The 24,203-nt window shown below is 42.9% G+C and overlaps 2 protein-coding genes and 1 long non-coding RNA gene across 3 annotated transcripts in view; 2 read left to right on the forward strand and 1 right to left on the reverse strand.

Moving 5' to 3' along the window:
• The first annotated feature begins 108 nt into the window (after positions 1 to 108).
• LOC120739329 lies at positions 109 to 18,254 on the forward strand. The gene is made up of 11 exons (XM_040041079.1): positions 109 to 1,130; positions 1,267 to 1,308; positions 7,090 to 7,381; positions 7,479 to 7,615; positions 13,816 to 14,110; positions 14,311 to 14,462; positions 14,550 to 14,841; positions 14,982 to 15,127; positions 15,867 to 16,110; positions 17,421 to 17,599; positions 17,677 to 18,254. Exons 1-11 carry the CDS (start codon positions 1,100 to 1,102, stop codon positions 17,736 to 17,738), a joined length of 1,872 nt encoding a protein of 623 aa, XP_039897013.1. The 5' UTR covers positions 109 to 1,099; the 3' UTR covers positions 17,739 to 18,254.
• Positions 7,635 to 13,217, reverse strand: LOC120739360. Its single transcript, XR_005697182.1, has 2 exons — positions 12,873 to 13,217; positions 7,635 to 8,284 (listed from the first exon to the last, which is right to left on the reverse strand). It is a non-coding gene; the product is annotated as an uncharacterized LOC120739360 (long non-coding RNA).
• A 4,059-nt stretch (positions 18,255 to 22,313) lies between the features above and the next one.
• Positions 22,314 to 24,203, forward strand: part of LOC120739376 — a 33,679-nt gene continuing 31,789 nt past the window's right edge. Inside the window, exons 1-2 of the mRNA XM_040041136.1 lie at positions 22,314 to 22,420; positions 22,560 to 22,601. Coding sequence (XP_039897070.1) covers positions 22,390 to 22,420; positions 22,560 to 22,601 — 73 coding nt within the window. The 5' untranslated portion in view covers positions 22,314 to 22,389. The remainder of the gene's footprint in view (positions 22,421 to 22,559; positions 22,602 to 24,203) is intronic.

Genomic DNA, 24,203 nt, shown 5'->3' on the forward strand with positions numbered 1-24,203 from the left:
CTCAGTTCAAATATGACTTGCGACATGTTTCGCACATCTGTGGAATGGCGACATGGGAAAAGTAGTTTCGTGAGGGGATGCGTTATCTCCGGTCCACTTTATGTATCAGACTGGTGAGGCCCTCTCTGCTAACTGTATTTATAGGCATGATGTCTTTAGTCAAAAAATGTGTAATGGCCTCTGTTATTTCTTTGTACTACTTCAACGTTTTCTCATAAGGAGTTCCACTTGAAAAACTCTGATACAGAGACGACTGTTGGACTGCTGCACTCTTTGTCTTAACATTAGCAACCTTTGTTTGGCTAGCCCTATCTTTCTGGAACTATTCAAACAGTTCTCTCTGGTTGTATTGAAGATGATGGTGGAGATTAGTCGTGTTTCCTCTGGTGGTTGCCACGAGTGTTTGGCAAATTTTGCAGAGTAGCTGTGTTTGGAGAAAGTTGTCTTTATCAAATCCAAAGTACCTCCAAATAAGCGAGGTACTATTTTTTTTAAACACAAGTTCATAGTCAGTAGTGTTCTCATCATGCGTCTCACTCTCAGCCATTACAACTCTTGCTGCAGCGTTGTTCGCTCCCCACCTACATGGGAGACGGGCCTCTAATCCGTTTGATTGGTTAATGCTGTGAAGGGCTCTATTTGACTGGTCAAATGTGTAAAGGGGTTTCTTTGATTGGTAAATTCTTTAAAGCACATGTGTAAACATTTTGAGGTACCCAATTGTCGCAGTTTATGCCATTTTTTTGCGATGGGCCCATCGCATAGGCTGATATCGCACTGACAATAGATTTTCGATTTATTATGCAGGCCTAGTTGTGTGTGAAATTAGTGGATTGACCTTGAAATTCTGTAGCCAGTCTTGCTAACCTTTGCAGAACAGACGAAGCAGCAGATATCAATCTGGGTGTGTTTGTTGTTCATGCAAACTTTAGTGACTAAAATTTGCATTTTTTTTTAATCTCAACAAATAAGGGTGTGATTAAGAGAGTTTAGTAGAAAGCTACAGAGCCACTAAGTCAATCTAGCTACCAGCTGGAGTGTACCATTAATTAGTATATGTAATGTCAGAATTAATTTGACTTGGATACTTTCAATAACCATGAGGGGCAGTCATATATGGAGCTTCACTGGTAAGTTAAATTTTCTTAAACTGTCTATTAAAAAAAGGTAAAATGACAATAGATGGCATTTAATGCACACATCACTAAAACAATTCAAAATAATAATTCAGTTTTTTAAATATTTTCAATCTCTATATGTTAACAGGCATTTCCATCATGTTAACATTAACATCTGGAGCACTGGCAGGTAACACTTTTTAGTAATTACAAACTTAGCATATGGTGGGAACTGGAAAAAAAGAATATTAAAAAGCTGATTTCAATGACAACCAATGGATTGTACCAAGAGAATCACAAATCAAAATCAAAGCACAGCCAAGTGCTGGAGCAAGTTACCTTCAAACCAACATGAAACTGTCTCGGTGCATGGCAGTTGAGATCAATAAGATGAAGCTGAATGAAAATCCATATTTATTTATTTATTTTTTATTAAAAGGGCAAATTAATCCTGATAAATCTGACAGCTCAGAACAAATGCATGGTTCTAGAAAAGACCTACAAACCATTCCACTGTTGGAGTTAGACTGATATCAGTGATGATACTTTGTTTGATCTTTTAGCCTGCTTCACTTTGTCAGACAGCTTCTTTTTAAGTGATTTCTTGATTCAGCAGGTCTGCTCAGGTCTGAGTGTGTCCACTGATATTGAACTCAAGTTTCTACAGTGTGTAGTTAATTAAAGTTAATTCATGACTGTCAAAGGAAGAGCCATTACTTTTCACACAGAGAGTGTTCTCTTAATACAGAGGTGTCAAACTCAATTGCACAGGGGGCCAAACCTCAAGGTACACTTTAGGTCGCAGGCCAGACAAGATAAACATTTATTGAACACTAAAACAATGTTTTTGCAAACATAAATATGAATACAGACAGGAATATAATTCCAGAATAAATAAACTTTAAAAAAAAAAAAAGCTTTAACTTTACTTTCGCTTGAGTGTCCCATTAGAATGCAGCTCAATCTGAATCTGCACTGGTACAGTTTCCACATGAACTGTAAATGGTTTGTAATGCAGCTCGAAATTCTCATTTTTTTGCTTCAAAGTCACCAAAGCGCCGCAAACTCAGTGCGCTCAGTTTATCAGCAAAGTGCGCATTTGGGAGCACTGTTGGCAGATTTCCTTGCTGAGCTCAAAAACTCTATTGAGAACCTTTCCCCAACTCAGCCAACTGACTGAGTATATGTGTATGATAAGGAATGTATGATAAGGACCATACAATACAAATCTTTTTTACGCACACACAAATTCTTTTTACACATACAAATCTTTTTTACACATACAAATGCTGATTTACAAGTACAAAATATTTATGACCACATTTTGAGCCCATATTCTTTTGATAGTGTTTTCAGTATAAATTGTGCAAAAATAAACCTCTTGAACTTTTAATAAGAGTGTGTTACATGTTAGGAAGACAAGAAGTGCAAAAACATTTGTAAACAGCAGCAGTTGCAAAAATCTTTATGTTTTGAAAGTAAACATTTACTCAAGTACCTACTCTATGCTTCATCAAATATTATCAGTGATTTACAATAGGTGGATCATTAAATAAAAAACATGTTATTTAACGAAGGATTTTGTTTTACTTTCTAATTATGTGCCACAATACGTATATTTGCTTAGTTAATTATTAGGGGTGCAACGATACACAAAATTCACGGTTCGGTTCGGTTCGATACTTTGGTGTCACGGTTCGATATTTTTTCGATACAAAAAAAATGTTCATGCCTTTTTAATTTGTCATTTATTAAAATTATAAATATATATTTTAACTCAAAAGTACAGTTTTTAAATTTAACCCTAACCCTTGTGCGTGTTTTTTATTTTGACAGCGAATGCGCACCTGCGGACCACTTATGTGCAGCCCTGGTTATTTAGCTCGTCATATTGCAGCCACAGAAATTCTTTTGTCCATGAAACCATAAAGCTGCACTTTCTTTTTGCCTTATAGTCTGATTTGTCATAACTTTTCCGTTTTGTGATAAGCTTTTCTTTGGCTGTCACTTCTTCACCCTGACCTGTCTTATTTGGCTCAGCAGAACTGAAATATAAATCCTGCTGCTTTTACACAGGCACTCACATAAGCTCAGCGATTCTCTGCGCGATCAACCTCTCACATGTTTAAGCTTGCTGCGGGAGATTTCACTTGTCATGTTTGCATAGTAAGCTAACGATTAATAAGACCATGTCAGAGGAATTCGTGCACAAATTATCATCACTCACAGATCAGTGCTGTCGCTCTCTATACACAGTTCGCACGATTGCAAAGTGAAAGCAAAAAACAAGCGCAAATTCAAACGCGATTTCAATATGTCACATATTGACAGTGGCTCACCGATGCCAATGACATAATTACCCAGCTACATTTCTGAAAGAATGCAAAAGCATTGACATATATTTTTCCTTCCTACAATAGCCCGACGGGCAGGGAAGAGATAGATTCTGGTAGCCCGACTGAAAAAATCGCTAGCCCCAGGACGTCGGGCTAGCGATATTGCAAGCCCTGTATCTGATTGAGGAATCACTCATCTTTGGAAAAGAGAGTTTATTACAGAGAAATGTCTCTTTCCAAAATAAAAGCTATACTATCCGCTTCTTCTGGGCTATATTCTAAGCAGCATAAGGAGAATCATGTGCTAACAGCTGTCTAAATGACTCGGCTAAAGTTAGTAGCATGCTTGTTGTTTTTGTCTTTGCACTAGGATGATGTCGGCGTAAATGTGCAGTCATATTCGTTGTGTTCCCACTAGTGCTTTCAGGTTAATCTTGTTGAAATGACCTTAACGCCACAACACGGCAAATCTCCGTTAACGAGCTACCGCCGATCGCCCCATGCATGGGGCTAGACGGCCAACACGTTAACGAGCTAACTGCGCTAACACACTAGCTCCCACCCATGTAATTGAGCATTGCATGGCACATCCAACATGCTGTTTTACTTTAGTCCATGATTCGCTTACCTTCAGGGTCATACGTCACATGAAAACCAAAATAATTCCAAACGCCAGATCTGAATGAGGGTGGGGGAGGTCCATGTTGCAAGGAGAGCTTAACTTCTGTCTTGCTAGCTTGCCCTGCGCTCTTCCTTCTGACTATGCTGTCTGTGTTGAGCGCTCAGTGGATCTGTGCTCGACAGTGCAGCCTAGGCGGAGTAGTCGAACGCAGATTCACTGAGCGCTCAACACAGACAGCATCGTCAGAAGGAAAGTTGATAAAATAAATTACAAATGTTGTATTGTTCGATACATATGCGTACCGAACCGAAAGCACTGTATCGAACGGTTCAATATCGATACGAATATCGTTGCACCCCTATTAATTATTTATTCCCAAATATTAGGATTCGTCCCCTATGAATCGGTTGAACAATTGACAATATAAACATCCCTTCCTTGCATTTTCCTTATTCATTTTCACACATACCTTCATTTGTAGAACTCAATGACAATGATGACTGCTGCTCAGTCCACCTTTCCCTGACATTGCTCTCTGCTTCTGGTTGTATTTTAGCCTTCTTCAGGAAGAAATTCTCAATATTTTGAGATCTTTTCATTCTTCCTATTCTTTTATCTCTACTGGTTGGCCCTAAAGTAATAAAGCAAAAACTTGCAGAATCAGTTGACTCTGTCAAGACAATATTAAATGTTAACAGGTTGAAAACAATAGTCATAGAGAAAGTATATACTGTACAGTGGTCCCTCATTTATTGTAGCAGGGGTTCTCAGAATAACTAGCCACGCACTTTATACACTTTTTCCCCACATACATGAACATTAGTCACAGTTCTCACAAGTTGATTCTCAAAGTGAAAACCTTTGTAGATTTTAAAACGTAAAAGTATTATTATGCCGCATTTTGTCTTCGTCTGCCTGCCACTTTCATGCGCCTTTTTCCATCCCGGTGCAGGTGTGTATTTCCGAATGAGGGTCATAGTTATGAGTGTTTTTGTGCTGTTTTTTCTATTGGACGTGATGGTTATCAAAACCAAAAATGATAAATTTGGCAAGCACAGGAGCCACGACATGGAGGAGATTTGACAATCAGGCTGCAGAATGCAATGCTGTACTGTGCAATAAAAAATCAGCGAAAAAGCGAGGCAGTGACGCGAGGCAGTGAACAGCGGGACCACTGTGTGCTATTTATTAATAAACAATAACATATATTCCTATATGACAACATAAAAGCAGAAAGGTATTTGTACATCAGTGGGAAAATAGCGGGACAGTAGGCAGGCTTGCTAGCTTTTGTGCGGCTTCCCCGGGTCAGTCAAAAATTTAAAAAGAGAAATGAATGAACTTACCAGGTTGCCCGATCTCTTCACGTATCTTTCTCCAAGCTCGGTCCTTTTTATTCCTGTCTCGGTACAGAAAGCAGCTGGTGTCGTACAGCTCCAGGTGGTTTGCTACGGCGTTGATTAACCATTCCTCCATACTGAATGAAGAATGAAGTGCTTTGGCTGGACCTGCCACTTTGACCTAGGTCAGGGCCACGTCACCAGGCTCCTGATTGGTTGTCTCGGCGCGGATTGACGCTGAAGTTCAGATTTTTCCAACTCGAGCAGTAGACGCGATACGCGTGAATGCACAAAATGCATCATCGCGCTTCTACATTGACTTTCCATGTAAACCTAATGCTCTGGTCTCATCTATCGCGTTCGGTGTGAACACACCATAATTAACGCTCCTAGAAGAAATGATCACAAACACACAGAGGTGTGGACTCGAGTCACATGACTTGGACTCGAGTCAGACTCGAGTCATTAATTTTATGACTTTAGACTTGACTTGAAAAAATGTTTTAAGACTTGTGACTTGACTTGGACTTTTACACCAATGACCTGGGACTTGAATTGGACTTGAACCGGTTTACTTGAAAAGAATTGATATTTCACCCCAAATATAAAATTTAACATACATATTATATAGAAAGTGTGCACCATTAATTCAATTCATTGATTCGTTTATTCAAACCACACTCCGTACTATGTGTGCGTGAGCTGTAGCACAGCCAATCAAAATAACCAGATTTAAAATATAAAAAAAAACGCTCAAAAATGCTGCAAGGAGTTATTTTTTTCAGGTACATAAACTATGAAGTAGTCAACAAAAAACCGAAATGCAATATGCAAAACATTCAAGAAGAGAATCACAGACAGAGATGGAGCAACTTCCAACTTTGTCCGACAGTTGAAGTTCCATAAAGAACGGTAGGTGGTGCTTCTCTTTTGCTACGATGAGATAGCTGACTTCATCTAACTAGCAAATCTTGTCCAGGCTCCGTTGGTGATACCGTTTTTTTTAATGTGTATGATATTTTTGTCATGCGATTTTAAAGCCGGCCCTACAAGCGCATCCAAGAATAACATGCAGCTTATCTCAGAACTGTCGGTGAAAATTATTCTTGGAGCTAAGTTTAATTGAGCTGCATTTTATAGAGGTGCAATTTCACAATTTGTGTATATTTTCTAAGTTCACTATTTCGTCATGTGTTGAGAAAAACACAGATTTTAAAATTACATGGTCTAATATTTACATTTAGCATATAACTGCAACATTCTTTTTTCGTGTTTTTTTTTTTAAAGACTCGAAAGGACTTGAAATTCAAAGTTTCAGACTTGTGACTTTACTTGAACTTCTACACCAGTGACTTGAGACTCGACTCTGACTTGCCTGACATTACTTGAGACTTGATTTGTGACTTGAGGACAAAGACTTGAGACTTACTTGAGACTTGCAAAACAATGACTTGGTCCCACCTCTGCAAACACATCAGGTCAAACTACGAGCTATGACTCTACATTCAGTGCAATATGCAGTAAATTGCCTATTGCAAACCACCACAAATACAAATATAAGAACTCCTAATTTGACACTCGACATGAATATATATTTTATTTTATGCTCAATTCCAGAAGAAAATAACAATAATCCCTCTATGTTTTCATTAATAGTTATTTTTTTCATTTAGGTCAACTTCTTTACAATCTGGCACTGAAAAAAACAGCTGTCCAATCTTCAACCAGTGACCCCTTGGGTACTGCTGGTAGAGCAGTTGATGGAAACAGAGATGCAAGCTATCAAAGAGGGTCTTGCACACTTACCAGTGGACAATCTAATCCCTGGTGGAGAGTAGACCTGGTAAATGTGTATACAATTGGGACTGTAATGATAATCAATAGAGATGAAATGGAAAACAGGCTGGATGGTGCTGAAATCTGGATTGGAAATTCAACATCAATCAGTGGCCCTGAAAGCATCAGGTGAAAGAGCTATAACCGTAAGTCAGTAATCATCATATCAGTAGGGCTTTTTTTTATTCATTCTTATACTTTTTCTATTTGACTGTTTCGTACACAGGTGTGCTGTCATCTCTCACATTCCCAAGGGACAAGCGTTTTACTTTCCATGTAACTCTGTGAAGGGACGCTACGTCACTGTGTTCCTACCAGGAAGTGCAAAGGTCCTAAATCTCTGCGAGGTTGAAGTGTACTACGGTAAACACCTTTAATTCTGATTAGTGGTGCAACGGATCACGGTTGATCCGAAATCTGAACTGATCCCACTCCACGGTTTGGTACGCACGTGATCCGAAGATTCGAAAAAGAAAAAAAAAATATGTGTATGGTGCGCGTGGTGGGTCTGTCAAGCGGTAGTTATGGTCAGCGCTAGCGGTCCAAGTAGCGGAGTAGAGGAGTTTGCGGTATTTAAGCAGCCTTTTGCTGCCCAATCCGACCGCGCTAAAGCTATTGCAAAAGCTAATGGGGTGTTTAGCTGCAGACGGGAGGCCGTATTTCGTTGTGCAAAACAAGGGGTTTAAACTGTGATGAACGTGCTTGAGCCACGCTATATAGCGTCCACTTCAGTGTGACAAGATCGTTCCAAGCATGAATGAGCAGGAGAAGTTTAAAGTTATGGCTGAACTGTCCCAGGCATCTTCTGTTGCTCTAACTACAAATGGGTGGACCTCCAGGGCAACGGAAAGCCACGTGACTGTGACCGCTCGTTATATCACAGTGGAGTGGTAGATACAAAGCCCTGTACTGCCCTATAGATTACATTAGATTAGATGAAACTTTATTTATCCCTCGGGTGGGTTCCTCTGGGAAATTCAGTTTCCAGTTGCACAGCACTGACAGAAGTTGCAGAATGTGAGCAGTAATATACTGTGGCGAGCTCAGACAAGGAGGAGACAGAATTCCATTCGGTCTTGCTCCCCCGCCCTCTTAGCCAGGGAGCACCGCCATTTATTTACATCTGCCAGAAGAACACTGCCGCTAGCTCACTGCTCAGCGCGGCAACAGCACAGCAACAACAACAACACACAGGGCGCCCTCTGACCCCGGAAGGACACACCGTCGCAGCGAGAGGGCGTCACCCATCACTATGGTAACATAAACAAAACATAACTGTAAAAACAGAACCCCGAACAGCCCTGACCCTCTACATAGCCCCCACCTAAGGGGTCAGTCGTCCCCGACGACCCCATTACCCCACACAAAGTCCTGCAAATGTCCAGGTGCCTTCTTTTGGCGCACCGGCCGGTCTCGACCGGCGGGGGAAAAGTCACTCCGGTCAGAAAATGGGGTGCCACCAGCATCCCCTGCCCCAGCGTCTGCCGGAGCGAGCGGTCGGTACGGTGAGAGCCTGTCCCGGTGCAACACCACCATGCACCCCAGGCCCGGCATGCGGATGCGGTAGACCACTTCTGTTAGCCGCTCCATGACCTCCGCCGGCCCTTGCCAGTGACTGCACAGTTTGGGGGACACTCCTCTCTTGCGGACCGGGCAGTACACCCAGACCTTGTCGCCTGGCATGAAACCCCCCCCTCGGCACTTGGTGTCGTAGACTCTTTTCTGTCGTACTCCGGCGCTGGCCTGGGCCTGGTGGGTGTAGTCATGAACCACCTGCAGCCGCTCCCTCAGCCTCCTGTAGTAGTCCATCTCTGGCCCACCATCAATCTCCGGCTCAGGGGGGGACCCGAACACCAGATCCACAGGCGTCCGGAACTCCCGTCCAAACATCAGAGCGGCAGGTGTGCACTGGCTGAACTCCTGAACTGCAGTCCGATACGACCAAAGGACCAGGGGCAGATGTCGGTCCCAATCCCGCTGGTGGCGGCTGGTGAGAATGGCGAGCTGGGTGGCCAGCATGCGGTTGAAGTGTTCAACCAAGCCATCGCTTTGCGGGTGGAGCAGTGTGGTTCTCGTCTTCTCCACCCCCAGCCGCCGGCAGATCTCCCCGAAGACCTTCGATTCGAAGTTACGCCCCTCGTCACTGTGGAGCTAAGCCGGGACCCCAAAACGGGTGAACATCTCCTCCACCAGCTTCTCGGCCGTCGTCGTTGCGCTCTGGTCCGGCACCGCGTGGGCCTCTGGCCACTTCGTGAAATAGTCCATAGCCACCAACACATACCGGCCCCAGGACGTCCACTCCCACTCTTTCCATTGGGGCCCCCACCAGGTACTGCTGAAGGGGGGCAGTGGAGCGTTGAGTTGGGCCCTTCTGTGCCATGCAGGTGTCACAGCAGTGCACATGAAGTTCCACATCCCGTCGACAGCCAGGCCAGTAGAACCGTCCCCTGAGGCGGCGGAGAGTTTTGGCGTTCCCATAGTGTCCTGCCCCCACCGAGCTGTGGACCAGCTCAAGCACCTGTGACCGCAGCGACCGAGGCACCAACAGCTGCAGGAGATCTCTGACCTGACCGGGGGCCCACCATCTCCGGTACAGGAGGCCGTCGTGGGTCTCGCCCCAAGGCACGACTGAAGTACGCCACCACCCGTTCTCCAGCCTCGTCCTGCTGGGAAAGGACCGCCCCGACTCCTACTTTGCTAGCATCAGTGTCCACAATGAAAGGTTGCTGGGCGTCGGGGTAGGCCAGGACTGGGGCTCTGGTGAGGGCCTCCTTCAGCTGTGCAAAAGCCGCAGCACAGGCATCCCCCCCCAGCCAAACAGCTGTCCCTTGTCAGTCAGGCGGTGGAGGGGGCTGGCCATCATCGCGAACCCCTTGATGAACTGACGGTAGTAGGAGGCTAGGCCCAGGAAGCTCCACAGTTCTTGGACGTTCGAGGGAGTCGGCCAGTCCCGGACCGCAGCCACTTTTGCGGGGTCAGTAGCGACACCTCAAGCGCTGATCACATGGCCCAAGAACGTGGTCTCTCTCGCCAACAGCCGGCATTTCGCGGGGTTGAGCTGCAGCCCAGCTCGTCGGATGGCACTCAAGACCTCGCTCAGGTGAGACAGTGCACTGTCGAAGTCGCCACCGTGCACCAACAGGTCATCCAGGTACACAACGCAGCGGCTACCAGGGATATCCACTAGCACCCTCTCCATCAGCCTCTCAAACGTCACTGGCGCATTGCAGAGCCCAAATGGCATGACCCTGAACTGCCACAGCCCCTGTCCAATGGTGAATGCAGTCTTAGGCCTTGCTTCGGGGGCTAGCTCCACCTGCCAGTAACCGCTGCGTAGGTCGAGGGAGCTGAACCAGCTGGAGCTGGTAACGTAATCTAGGGCCTCGTCGATCCGCAGAAGTGTGTACGAGTCCTTCTTGGTGACTGCATTGAGACGGCAAAAGTCCATGCAGAACCTCGGGCTGCCATCCTTCTTCCCCACCAGAACCAGGGTGCCGCCCATGGGCTATTGGATGGCTCGATCACCCCAGCCGCAGCCATCTCACGGATCTTCTCTTCTGCTACCTGCCGTTTTGAGAGGGGCAGCCGGTGTGGGCGCAGACGGATGGGCTGAGCAGAGCCGGTGTCGATGGTGTGCTGGACCAGACTCGTCTGCCTACAGTCTTTGTCACTGGCAGCAAAGATGTCCACATTCTCATCCAGGAGGCACCTCAACCGCTGGCGCTGGTCGACGTTGAGGCCTACGCTGCTGCGCTGCCAAAGGTCATCAACAGCCTCGATGGTCTCGGTCGAGGGAGGTTTGTCAGGCTGAGAGGCTGAGGCAAGTGGAGATGACCCAGAGCCACCGGCATCCGAAATCTGCTGAGCGGCAGGTGCCCGACGCCTGTCTCGTCTGGTCCCCTTCGCTCCCTGCTTTTGGCCGCGCTGGAGGGCAAAAGTCTCTGCGCCAAGAGTGATAGCCAGCTTCACGGTGTCGACGCAGGCCCCCCAGCGGCTCAGCAGATCCAGGCCAATGATGCACCGGTCTTGAATGTCGGCAAGCCAGAAGTCGTGCACCAGCTCCAGATCCTTCACTCGGATCCGCAACGGTTTCTTCCCCCGCATAACAGTTTTCTCCCCCGTCACTGTCATCAGCTGGGTGTCTGTGGGCAACTAACCCTTCACCAGTGGCCCGGATGTTCCAGGGGCACGCCAGGTCGTATCAGGGAAATGGTAGACCCCGTGTCCACCAGGGCCTAGCATGGCTGGTCCTCAACACAGCAGCTCAGGTAGAGTCCCTTGAGGTGCCCAACTCGGCCCACCACCGTGCATCGTCCTTGGAGGGGGGCAGGAAGCTGGAGCGGTGGTCCCCTCGCTACACCGCTCCCTCCTCGTTTCCCTGAGGCTGTGTAGTTCTGGTCTTCGGGGCTGGTGCTGGGCAGTCATGCGCCATGTGGCCAGGCTCATCGCACCGGTAGCAGTGGTTGGTCGGTCGACGAGGACGCCTCCGGGGCACCGAGGGTTGCAGCTGGGATATCTCGGCAACCTTCCCCTCCCCGTCGCAGTCTGCGGCTCTGATTTGGGGGTTGTTTGGGGGGGGGCACCTGCTGGTTAGGTCGCGAGGTGAGCACCAGCCCTGAGGCATGGCCAGGCGGACGTGTTGGCGTTGTCGCTCTGGGAAAAGTCCTCGCAGAAAAGCATGCAGGCTAAGCTCCTCACGGGCTGCTGCTGGAAACTCCGGATAGCCACGACGAGCATACAGCAACACGTCTGCTGCAAAGGTGCCCAGGTTTTCCTCCGGCCAATGGCTCCGGTTGGTCAGCCGCTCTCTGCTCTGATCAGTGGAGTGCCGCTGCCCGAATCGCCTCTCGAGTGCCGCGGTGAGGGCCTGGAGCTCATGCTGCTCTGCCGGGGCTAGATCAAGGAGTATCTGCAGTGCATCTCCCTCTAATGCTAGCGCTAGGTGTGTAGCAGTCTCCTCTTCGCTCCAGCCACTATGTCTGGCCGCCAGCCGCACTTGTGAGAGGTAGGGCTCTAGCGGGGTTAGCCCGTTGTATTTCGGTACCTTAACTGGCGTGGAAGGCATAACTGCTCGCGGTTGGGGGCTTGGCGTGTGGGTCGACAGATGTAGCCCATGAAGCATTGCCCTAGCGTCTGTCGTGACGGGCTGCCGCCGTGGTGCGCTCGCGCCATCGGGGCCCGTCGGGGGACTTACATGGCCGCTCACATCCTCTCTCTTCAATCGCCAGCTTCCCAAGCGGTGAATGTTCTCCTCGACAGTTTGCTCCAGCTTCTGAATGTCTCTCTCCATTACGGCGAGGGTGAGCTATCCCACTTCTGACACAAATGTGGCAAGCTCAGACAAGGAGGAGACAGAATTCCATTCGGTCTTGCTCCCCCGCCCTCTTAGCCAGGGAGCACCGCCATTTATTTACATCTGCCAGAAGAACACTGCCGCTAGCTCACTGCTCAGCGCGGAAACAGCACAGCAACAACAACAACACACAGGGCGCCCTCTGACCCTGGAAGGACACACCGTCGCAGCAAGAGGGCGTCACCCGTCACTATGGTAACATAAACAAAACATAACTGTAAAAACAGAACCCCGAACAGCCCTGAGCCGCTACAATACCATATATACACATATATAAATACAGGGAATACAAAAGGGATAAATAGAATAAATAGGAATAAGAATACAAGGGAACGGCACATTTCAAGTGAGTCTATTGAACATATATTTATTTATTACTCTCAGATTTAGCCATTCTTATATTTTGCTTGTTTTATGTTATTGTATTTTTTGCACAACTCTGTTGCTTGTGAAGCTTGCACACAAGAATTTCACTCACATGTACTGTACCAATGTACCTGCACATGTGAAGTGACAATAAAAGTGATTTGATTTATTACACCGTTGGTTATTAACAAAAACTATTGCACAGTGAAAAGGCATTACAGCTTACTTGTTCCCCCATCCTTTGTCCCCGTCTCCCCTCCCTCTCCCCTCCAGCGAGGAGTTAAACAGTTTAATGGCGTGTGGGACAAAGGACTTTTTAAGTCTGCTGGTCCTTGACTTTGGGAGAAGCAACCTGTTACTGAACAGAATCCTCTGGTTGTTTATGGCCGTGTGCAGAGGATGCAGAGGCTGCCCAGCATGATCCATAATGTCCATATGCACCTTAATTTGTTTTGTATAAGTGAGTGAAATGAGTCTTCAGTTGAATGTTTTTTAATAGGCAAAAAATACTTAAATAAATAAATGGTGAGTCGAATTTTTGTCTTTTTTTTTCTATTTTTGCTGATCCGAAAATTGATCCTCTCCGTGACTTAAAACCGTGATCCGATCCGAACCGTGAGATTTTTGATCCGTTGCACCACTAATTCTGATGCTGATAAGGAAGACTATAAGTGACTGAGTAAAAGTACAAATGAAGGTGTTCGTGTCAGGGTGTTTTTGATTACTGAAAAAATATAATGATGCTTTAATCCTTATTTGTTTTGGGGTTTTTTGTTTTTTTTACCAGTAAGGGTTGTCAGAGCCCAACCAAAAGAAATTATTGTCCTCTTGGTTTTCCTTCAAGGATACCCATTACCCAATGTGGCACTCAAAGGAGAAGCTACCCAGTCATCTACACTCTCTTTTGCCACTGCGTCCAAAGCCATCGATGGCAGACGGAACTCGTTCTATAGCAATGGGTTCTGTAGCCACACGGCTGAAGACGAGACCAACCCCTGGTGGAGGGTGGACCTGCAGCGAAGCTTTACAATCACTGCTGTAAAAGTCACCAACAGAGGAGACTGCTGTGTTGAAAGACTGGATGGAGCTGAGATCAGAATAGGAAACTCACTGGAGAACAATGGAAACAATAATCCCAGGTAATTTTATATCAGTCAATGTTCATTGTGATTTTTTTCTTTGTTTGTTTTATTTTAGAATAACTTGAACAGCAATGTTTCAGCAATTAGAATATACATATTATCGACCACAGGACTAGTTATTTACTTGATGTTACTTTTTCCTTAACATGAAGTCCATAATACTAACATAATGCTGCCCCCACACTTTCTGCTGTCAGGTGTGCTTCCATCTCACATATCAAAGCGGGTAAAACCTACACATACCGGTGTGATGGAGGCAGCATGGAGGGTCGCTTTGTGAATATGTTTCTTCCTGGACAGAAGAAGACTCTCACCCTGTGTGAAGTGGAGGTGTATGCTGCCCCAGCAGGTAGAGCTTTAAGTGACTGGATCTGATCTACTGAAAAACGTCTGCCTTTTACTGATTCATGCCCATTTTTTCCTTTCAACAATTTAGTGGAGCCGCTTCAAAATGTGGCCTTAAACAGAGAAACAGTACAGTCATCCGTTAGTGCAGCATATGGGCCTTCAAAAGGTGTCGATGGATGCAGAAATGGAAACTTGTATGCAGAATGCTGTACACGTACTTTAGAAGATCTGGGTCCCTGGTGGAGAGTAGACTTGCTGGCTGTCTATAAAGTCACTGCTGTCACCATCATCAACAGACAGGATGGTTATACAGAAAGGATTCTTGGGGCACAGATCCTGATCGGGAACTCGCTGGATCAAAATGGTAACCAAAACCCCAGGTGAGATCTGATTTCTGAGCATTTCTCCATAACCATTAAGTTAAATTTTGTTCTGTACTTAAACAACAACAAACTAATGTTTGAACATAGATTAGAAATCAAAACTGACATTTTCTTTGTTGTTTCTCTAAATCCATCAGTTGTGGCATGATCGAATCATTAGATGGTACACCAACATACACATTCCAGTGTAATGCAATGGAAGGTCGCTACATCAGTGTGATCATACCAGGATCTCCGAAAATTCTGACGCTGTGTGAAGTGGAGGTGTTTGCTTCTCTGCCTGGTAGGGTCTTGTTGTGCTATTTTTGGAAGTTCTTTGGTTGTTGTGTGTGCTCAAATTATGGTAACATTTTTACTGTTGTTACTGTCATGGTCCTGCGACCATGACTCGGTGACTTTGTGTTTGTGTTCTTTATTGTTATTACTTTCATTATTATTCATGGCTGTTTTGGGATGGTTTGTGTTTTGGGATTTTAGATACTGGGTTTTGGGTTTGTGCTCCCTCTATTGGTCCCTGGTGTCAGTGTTCCCCTGTCTCGTCAGGTTAACCAGGTCCAGCTGTGTCTCCCACCTGTGTGTGATTTCCCAGTGTCTCTCTGTGTACTTATAGTGTGTGTTTTCCTCTGCTCCTCGTCGCGTCGTCTGTGTTCATACCTGGGGTAATCCTCTGCGTGCTCTCCCTGCTGTTCTCCCTTCATGTTCAGGTTTGCCACTCCTCTGTGTAGTTTATCCCAGTTTAGTTCGTCCTTAGTTCTGTTTGCCATCTCCACTTTATGTCTGGTATTGTTAATAAATCACCCTTCACATCTGAATAAGTGCTGCATTTGAGTCCTCCTTTCCACTCTTCACACGGCCGCTGCCCCGGACCGTGACAGTTACCCTTTTTTCTAATATTTTATCTTTGCTCACAGTTAGCTTTCGGTGTCCAATTTTAATACAGAACATTGCAATTTAAGATGTTAAAATAAACGGAAAACAATAAAAAACCAAATATGGTTTCTAATAAGAATACTTCCCTGCAGTGCCAGATGTTGTCATTCCTTCACCTCCTCCCAGCCCTCCTCCGCCTGTGAGCCTGCAGTTTGGTGGCAGGAACGTGACGGTTGTGGGAGAGAGGCTCTGCTGGTCTGATGCTCTGATGTACTGTAGACGTTATTACTGGGACCTGCTCAGCCTTCACAACCAACAGGAGCAAAGCGAGTTGGAGCAGCTGCTGGGCCTCGTTCCTTTCTCCCTCACAGACCACGTCTGGCTTGGACTGCGCAGGTACTGATAGCTATAGATACATTTAGTTGATGTACATCTACAGATCAGTGAATCAGCATGACAAAATATAAATGAGATGGTGGAGCTCTCCAATCACAAGTGTAATAAAAAATATCTATTAAAGAACTAGAAATAATGTCAGATGACCCCAAGGAAATCAAAGAAATAACAAAATCAAAACAAGAAAAGCTAGAAAGAAATGTGAACAATGTATGAAGAAAATGAAAATAACTACCAATTGTTCAAAGAAGAAATGATCTCTGATAACAATAAAATTTTTCTTATAGAGTGCCGAATCACAACAACAGCCTCAAGGTGCTTTATATTATAAGGTCGACCCTACAATAAAAAAGAAAAGAAAAACCCAATATTATGACCCCCTATGAGCAAGCACTTTGGCAACAGTGGGAAGGAAAAACTCCCTTTTAACAGGAAGAAACCTCCGGCAGAACCAGGCTCAGGGAGGGGCGGGGCCATCTGCTGCGACCGGTTGGGGTGAGAGAAGAAAAACAGGATGAAAGACATGCTGTGGAAGAGAGACAGAGGTTAATAACAGATATGATTCAATGCAGAGAGGTCTGTTAACACATAGTGAGTGAGAAAGGTGACTGGAAAGGAAAAACTCAATGCATCATGGGAATCCCCCGGCAGCCTACGTCTATTGCAGCATAACTAAGGGAAGATTCAGGGTCATCTGGTCCAGCCCTAACTATATGCTTTAGCAAAAAGGAAAGTTTTAAGACTAATCTTAAAAGTAGAGATAGTGTCTGTCTTCTGAATCCAAACTGGAAGCTGGTTCCACAGAAGAGGGGCCTGAAAACTGAAGGCTCTCCCTCCCATTCTACTTTTAAATACTCTAGGAACAACAAGTAGGCCTGCAGAGCAAGAGCGAAGTGCTCTAATAGGGTTATATGGTACTGTAAATCTATAAGTCAGATGCTTTGTTTTGTTGTGTATACTCATTTCCACAGCTGCCTTTCCCAGACAACAGCAAACCTGCTCTAACATAGGGGTGGCAGAAACTTAATTGACATTATTTAATCCACAAGAAATTTGAAAGAAATTTCTATTGATTGATTTGTACACTTTGATTTGTACACTTTTTTTTTTTTGTAGTGAAATTCTTCTTATTTTCTTTTTTTTTTTTACTCCGTTTGGACTGAAGTGTTATATATATTGTTATTTTAAAGATAAATATCAATCATGTAGCTTTTGTCAAACTCAATGTAAACAAGTGCTGCCTATGCTCTATCAATAGCAGTTTATTCATTCAGTTTAAATCTGTTCATATATTTTTCTCTGTCCAAAAGATCCCTCAGAGGAGACGAGTGGTTCTGGATGTCTGGACATTCCATGAATTTCTTGAATTGGCCACAAGATTTTGTTCCTGACAGCTACTCCAGCACCTGTGGAGGCGTGGCCAGCACGGACCACTTCCTCTGGCAGGACCAGCCCTGTGGGGAGAACCTCAACTTCATCTGCCAATCAGGTTTTACTTGCAACATGTTGGCTTGTGTACAACCCTTGTGCATTGCCTTAATTTAAATGTAACTCATGTCCTTTCAGGTTCTGACGATGCTGTGCAGAGAGTTTTTTTCTCCAGCACCAAGGATCCAACAAATCCATAAAGGAGATGACACAGTAGAAACTGTGATGCATAGTTATTTTGTTAGAAATAGTTTATATTTGAATTTGTTTTGCACTCTTTTAAATTCTGGCAAAAATTCAGTAACTGCATAGAACACTGTTTATCTTTTTCATATCGCCAATCCTGATGACAACACATTAAGTTGAAGTCATGTGTAAATAATTTCTGTCTAAATTTTTGCTGTTTGGTTTGTACTATTGCTCATGGGAATTATTATAATTATATTTATAAAAAGCAGGCGAGCTTATTCCTTTGCATTATATATAACAATAAATGCCTGCAAAAACTAGGTCTACGTTATAGTATAGTACACTATAGTATCTGTAGTATGGACCAAAGTGATGAACTTACTCTTGTTTTCTCTTCTATGGTCACCTGGGTTGGAAAAATTTTAAGGAGCTGTTGTTATGTGTGATAAAGATTAGTTTGTGACAAATTGTAATGTGAATGTGTTTTGTTTAACATTGATACGATGGATTTAATGGATTGATGTGTGTGTGTGTGTATATATATATATATATATATATATATATACATACACATATATATATATACATACATACATACATATATATATATATATATATATATATATATATATATATATATATATATATATATATATATATATATATATATATATATAAACTTAAACACCCAGCACGCCCCTGCGGGCGGTTTATCCTTCAAGCTCGGGTCCTCTACCAGAGGCCTGGGAGCTTGAGGGTCCTGCGCAGTATCTTAGCTGTTCCCAGGACTGCGCTCTTCTGGACAGAGATCTCCGATGTTATTCCCGGGATCTGCTGGAGCCACTCGCCTAGCTTGGGAGTCACCGCACCTAGTGCTCCGATTACCACGGGGACCCACATCCTCTCGAGCTCTTCTCTGAGCCCTTGGTATTTCTCCAGCTTCTCGTGTTCCTTCTTCCTGATATTGCTGTCATTCGGAACCGCTACATCGATCACTACGGCCGTCTTCTTCTGTTTGTCTACCACCACTATGTCCGGTTGGTTAGCCACCACCATTTTGTCCGTCTGTATCTGGAAGTCCCACAGGATCTTAGCTCGGTCATTCTCCACCACCCTTGGGGGCATCTCCCATTTTGACCTCGGGACTTCCAGGTTATACTCGGCACAGATGTTCCTGTACACTATGCCGGCCACTTGGTTATGGCGTTCCATGTATGCCTTGCCTGCTAGCATCTTGCACCCTGCTGGTCCGAAGGTGGTACAATCTAACAAACAAATATATATATATATATATATATATATATATATATATATATATACACACACACATCAAAATAAGGACAAATAATTACAATAAATCAAATCAATTTACAGTACTAACACGATGGTGAAAGGTTTGAATACATAACACCAACTTGCATCACTAATGTATCCCCCATCTTGGTTCTTGTCTGCAGCCCTAACAATACAGTGAAAAAAAAAGTTAATTGAAGTCTTCCAAATGCAGAAGTCTTAGACTGATGGTAAGAAGGTAAAGAGCCTTCCAGGCCTAAAGGTGTATAGACTTCTGGGTGAGTCCAACAGATACAGGATATGATGTATGCTGGTGGTAAAAAAGTTTTAAAACTATTGATCTGAACCTTTTTGTTTGTTTGTGGAAGCAATCTGCTTAAACATACATGTGTCATGAATGTGAGTGTGCTCATGAACCAAAACAGATAAAGGAGTCCAGTATGTGATTGGTAATCCTCATAAGAACACTACAGAAGTAACAAGAAAGTCTGCCTGTCATTTAAAGTGTATCACTAATCGCTGTTTAATTTAATATAATAAATATTGCACTAGCTTGGCCCATGTCCTCATTTTAGCTTTGACAGCGTTTTTTAGTAGATAAAGGGCAAATGGCTTAAACATGGACTGAGCTGTGGTTTGGGGAAGGCATCGGAGGGCACAGACACGAGAACAAACAGCTTGTGTAACCTGGGGGGGTCATATGATTGGAGGCAATGTTTGGAGGCAAATATGAGTATGGGGCACTTCACTGGTATGTGAAAAATATCTTAAAATGTATTTAATGATGTAATTTTTATAGCAATAATATGAATAAATGTCATCCTAGTAATAGTATGGCTCAGTGGATAGCACTGCTGGATCACAGCAGTAGTGCTAGCACTGATCCCGATCAGGATCTGTGCCCCAAGAATCCTTTCTATGTCTGTTGATAGCACTGATGAGGTTTCTGGGTTGTAAACCTTGGTGGAGCCCTTCTTCGTGGAGTTTGCATGTTCTTTATTCGCCCGTTCTTTCACAGTTTTCTTTCAGGAGTTCCAGTTTCTCCTGGTGCTGAAAACATGCTTGATTGCTGCCTATGTCAGCCTAGCACACTATTACCAAGGAGAATCTCAATCTAAAGAGTTCACTCCCTCATTAAATAAATGCAAAATAAAGGAATAATAAAATTGATGCAGAACAGAGTGAATTCTACACCAGGCCCGATGTTGCTGGAATCTCAGCTGGAAATTCACCAGTGATAAGTGATACTGAAAGTAAAGAAGAAAATCATGAGATCTTTTTATGTACTGTAACACACATGCCAAATACTGATTCGTGCTTTTTCAAACCTTTCTGCAATCTTGTGGAACTGCTTTAGAATGTGCCTTTAAACAGTGCTATAGGCCATTCTATGGGCTCTCCACAGAGAGGACACTATACTCATACTGCCGAAGATCTGGCTCCCTGGTGGAGAACAGACTTGTTAGCTGTCTATAAAGTCAGTGTTGTCACCGCCATCAACATACCAGATGGTTTAATGGAAATTATTTTGGGGTCACAGATCCTAATCAGGAACTCACTTGAGCAAAATGGCAACCAAAACCCACTGTGAGATATAATTTCTGACATTTATGGATAGAATATATATTTTATAAACATTGGCCTAAATATTTATCACTTATTTAAACAGAAACAAATAGTTTTGATTTTTTTTTTAAATTTGAGTTTTGAATATGAATGAGAAAAACCAGAATTGCATAGTTTTCTTTGATGTTTCTCTAAATCCATCTCGTGCGCCATTATTGAATCATTAGAAGGTACTGTCCATGGGGTGGGAACTGGGCCCCAATACAGTAAGTCTGGATCAGCTCTCTGTTTAAAAAGTCCTAATCCCTGATCCTATGAGTGTTACCCAGCAGGCAATACAAAGTTCAGAAGGAACTAGTGATGTGCGATACCACTGATTTCCTTTCCAATCTGATACCAAGTAAAATTCAGGGTGGTATCGACAATACTGATCCTATACCGATACTTTGTACAAAAACTTTTTTTTTTACTGTATCTTTTATTGTATCTCAAATTATAGTTTCATAATGATTACAGGACATCAGATTACTTGTTCTTATCACTTAATAAAGCAGAATTATCATATAGAAATAAAGAAAAAAAAAACTGAAGCCATTTGAGCATGTTGCCTGGCTGCAGCACTAAAGGACTAAAGGATCTGTGAGAGACATCTGTATCGCCCTAGCAGCACCTAGCCACTCTCCTCTCCTCTTCTTCAGTTCACCTCAACATAAGCTCATCATATTCTGTTACATGATTTAATGTGAGGTGTTTGACGAGGTTAGTGGTGTTGCCACAACACCTCACTGTCTTGCCACATGTATCGCAAACCGTGTCTTGGTGTTTGTGGATGTAAAATACGTCCGCACATGACTCCATTTATACAGCCCTATTTCACACATGACTATGAAAGGCGGAAGAGGAAGTATTTCCTTCCAATGTAGACAATCCGAATGTTATAGTTTCTTTCCACTGTGTTCCTGTTAATGATAAACTACAAATTTACCCCAAATTACTAAAATATCGATATTTTAATATGAGAATCGATTCTAGAACATAAATGACTGGTATCGGAGGAATAAATATTTCAGTATCAATCTGCACATCACTAGATGGAACCAGTTGAGTTAGGGGCTTATTCAAACTAAAATGGTGTCATGTCTAGAGCAGGTGAGCAGGACTCAGAAGTGGGACTCGCATCTAAGAATTAGAGGGTTTATTCACAGATAAAAAGAAGAGTACCTACTGGGGAAACTGGGACCATGTCAGATGGATTTTTCATCATGTTTTTACCTTTAATGTCAACAAACGGTTGAGAAGAGAATGTCCACAATTTAACCTTTAATTACAGGAGTAGTCTGAGCTGATGGTAGTTTTGTTCTAATAATTAAGAGAGGGGTTAGGAAGAGAATGAGCACACTTTGGCCATCAACTTTCTTATCTCTCCTGTGCATGTATAATTCAATAGGAGAGAAGCCAGGTCCAGTAGATTTTTAGCTTATGTGTCTTTGAAAGTAGTGATCGATGAAAGCAATTAAAATGTTAAATAAGGCGAGTGGAAAAATATAACAAATAAAATAAAATATTTAAACATTAAATCGTAGAAACATGCAATGGGAGGATTTGGTCTGAAGAAGAAGATGTCAGTTTGGGTGTGTTGTCGTTCATGCAAACCTTACTGACTAAAAATTTGCATATTCTTGGTGATCAAAACAAGTAATATGAGACTGGTAGTAAGCCAGTTTACCTGCCAGTTGGTGTATCAGTAATTACTGTGTTGTAATTAATGCCATAATACATTTGACTTGGATATTTTCTAAAGCCATGAGTGGGACTCATATTTGGAGCTTCATTGGTAAGTTAAAATATCTTAAACTTTCTTAAAAAAAAGAAACAAATTTAAAATAAAGATGATGGCATTTATGTACACATCAGTGAGATCATTTAAAAATAATTCAGTTATTTAAATGTTTTTAATGTCTATATGTCAACAGGCATTTTCATCATGTTAACATTAACATCTGGAACACTGGCAGGTAAACTTTTCTTCTACGATCAGAACATTCTGGTACATATTTACTAAGTTCAAACTACCACATGTCAGTGACTGAACAAAGAAAATAAAAATAAATAAATAAATAAATTAGATTTTGAAAAGCACAGCTAATGATGGAGCAAAGTTACACTCGTAATAAAATGAAGCCGTCTCACCGACAGGGATGAATAGGATGCAGCTGAATAAAAATCTATATTTTTTAATCTGTTGGAAATTGCTGGAGACTCTTTGAGTTCCTGTTGACTGACAGGACATTTGACAGCTCAGAAGAAATGCATGCTTCATTCATATAAGGCCTAATAAAATTAAATAAAATAAAAAATGATTTTACAATCAGATCATGGCCAAAATACATAAGTTACTCTGTCACATATGTAACTGTGTGCATTACTTTTTTCACGCTTTACAATGCTACAGGGATTTATTAAAGTCAATATGACCTATTGGAGGAGTCACTCTTTAATACAAACTTTTATTATGTTATGTATTAGCTTAAAGCACTGATTTCTGGCAGACGATCAGCTTTTTGGCACAACAAACAATCGGGGAAAACAATCGCAATCGTGCTGCTGTTTGACGGAAGAAGAATAAAGTAGCCGTGGTAAGCCAGTCGCATGACCACTTTAAGATGATAAACCAACAAGGTGATATATACCAGTTTTTAAATTGTGTTGATTGGCCACGTAAAACCAGAGTCATGATAAACAATATGTACGCAGTGTTTTTTTCCTGAATAGTTTCATCACGTTTAATGTCTAAGGACCGTGCTAGCAAGATCTCACTGCTTATGACCAAAAAATAAAAACACAAAACAAAAATCAGGCCTTTCGTGTTGGTGGAAAAATGCACCATGTCGACCAATCAAAAAAGTATATGGCAACATGACATTTGGTTGTTTAGGAAGAGGGGGAAGTTTTAGGAGTGACGGCGAGAGAGAGTGTGAGAGAGAGAGCAGAAAAAGAGAGAGAGAGAGAGTTTTGAGATGTGTGTTTGGAGTGTGTATTTAATGTGTTGTCTTGTGTAGTTAGTGTGTAGTGTTGTGGATAGTTTTGTGTTGTGTGTTAGAACAATGAGGTGAGTGCTGTCTATAGGTAAAAAACGAGTGATACACCTGCTGCTGTCAGACCTGCAGGTATCAGGCTGTGATGTTTTCCTTTATAATGGACAGAAATTATTTTTTCCCGAACGGCACAAATAATTTGTGGCATCTTATTGAATGCAGAACACCCGATTGTTCTGTAAATAGTTTGAAATGGTTATAAAAACAGAGGTAAAAGGTAAATGGCTGCAAACAACTTTGTTGTTTGCAAAAGTTGTCCATATTATTGTAAAATTGACAATTTATATTTGCATTTAAAGTTATGAAATATAATTCAGTAAACATGTTTGTGCTTTTTACAGTAAAAAATATAACTTTCTACTTGGATTTTATGTTTTTTTGTCAGATTTTAGATCAATTGTGTTAATACAGTCTGTCAAAATGGAAACATAACTGTAATTTCAGACACATGAGGTTGTGCTGAAAAGGATGATACCAAACAAGACAAAGTAAATAATATGTAAATGTGAAATTTAGAGAAAA

The sequence above is a fragment of the Simochromis diagramma genome, unplaced genomic scaffold (assembly GCF_900408965.1).
Source record: "Simochromis diagramma unplaced genomic scaffold, fSimDia1.1 OVJJ01000370.1, whole genome shotgun sequence".
NCBI lineage: Eukaryota > Metazoa > Chordata > Actinopteri > Cichliformes > Cichlidae > Simochromis > Simochromis diagramma.

Excerpts from the sequence above, each read along its gene's own strand:
- LOC120739329 (XM_040041079.1), top strand. The coding sequence starts at position 1,100 with ATGAGGGGCAGTCATATATGGAGCTTCACTG. Across the intron at positions 1,309-7,089 it reads AACATCTGGAGCACTGGCAG|GTCAACTTCTTTACAATCTG; the intron begins GTAACACTTTTT and ends TTTTTCATTTAG. Across the intron at positions 16,111-17,420 it reads GTCTGGCTTGGACTGCGCAG|ATCCCTCAGAGGAGACGAGT; the intron begins GTACTGATAGCT and ends TCTGTCCAAAAG.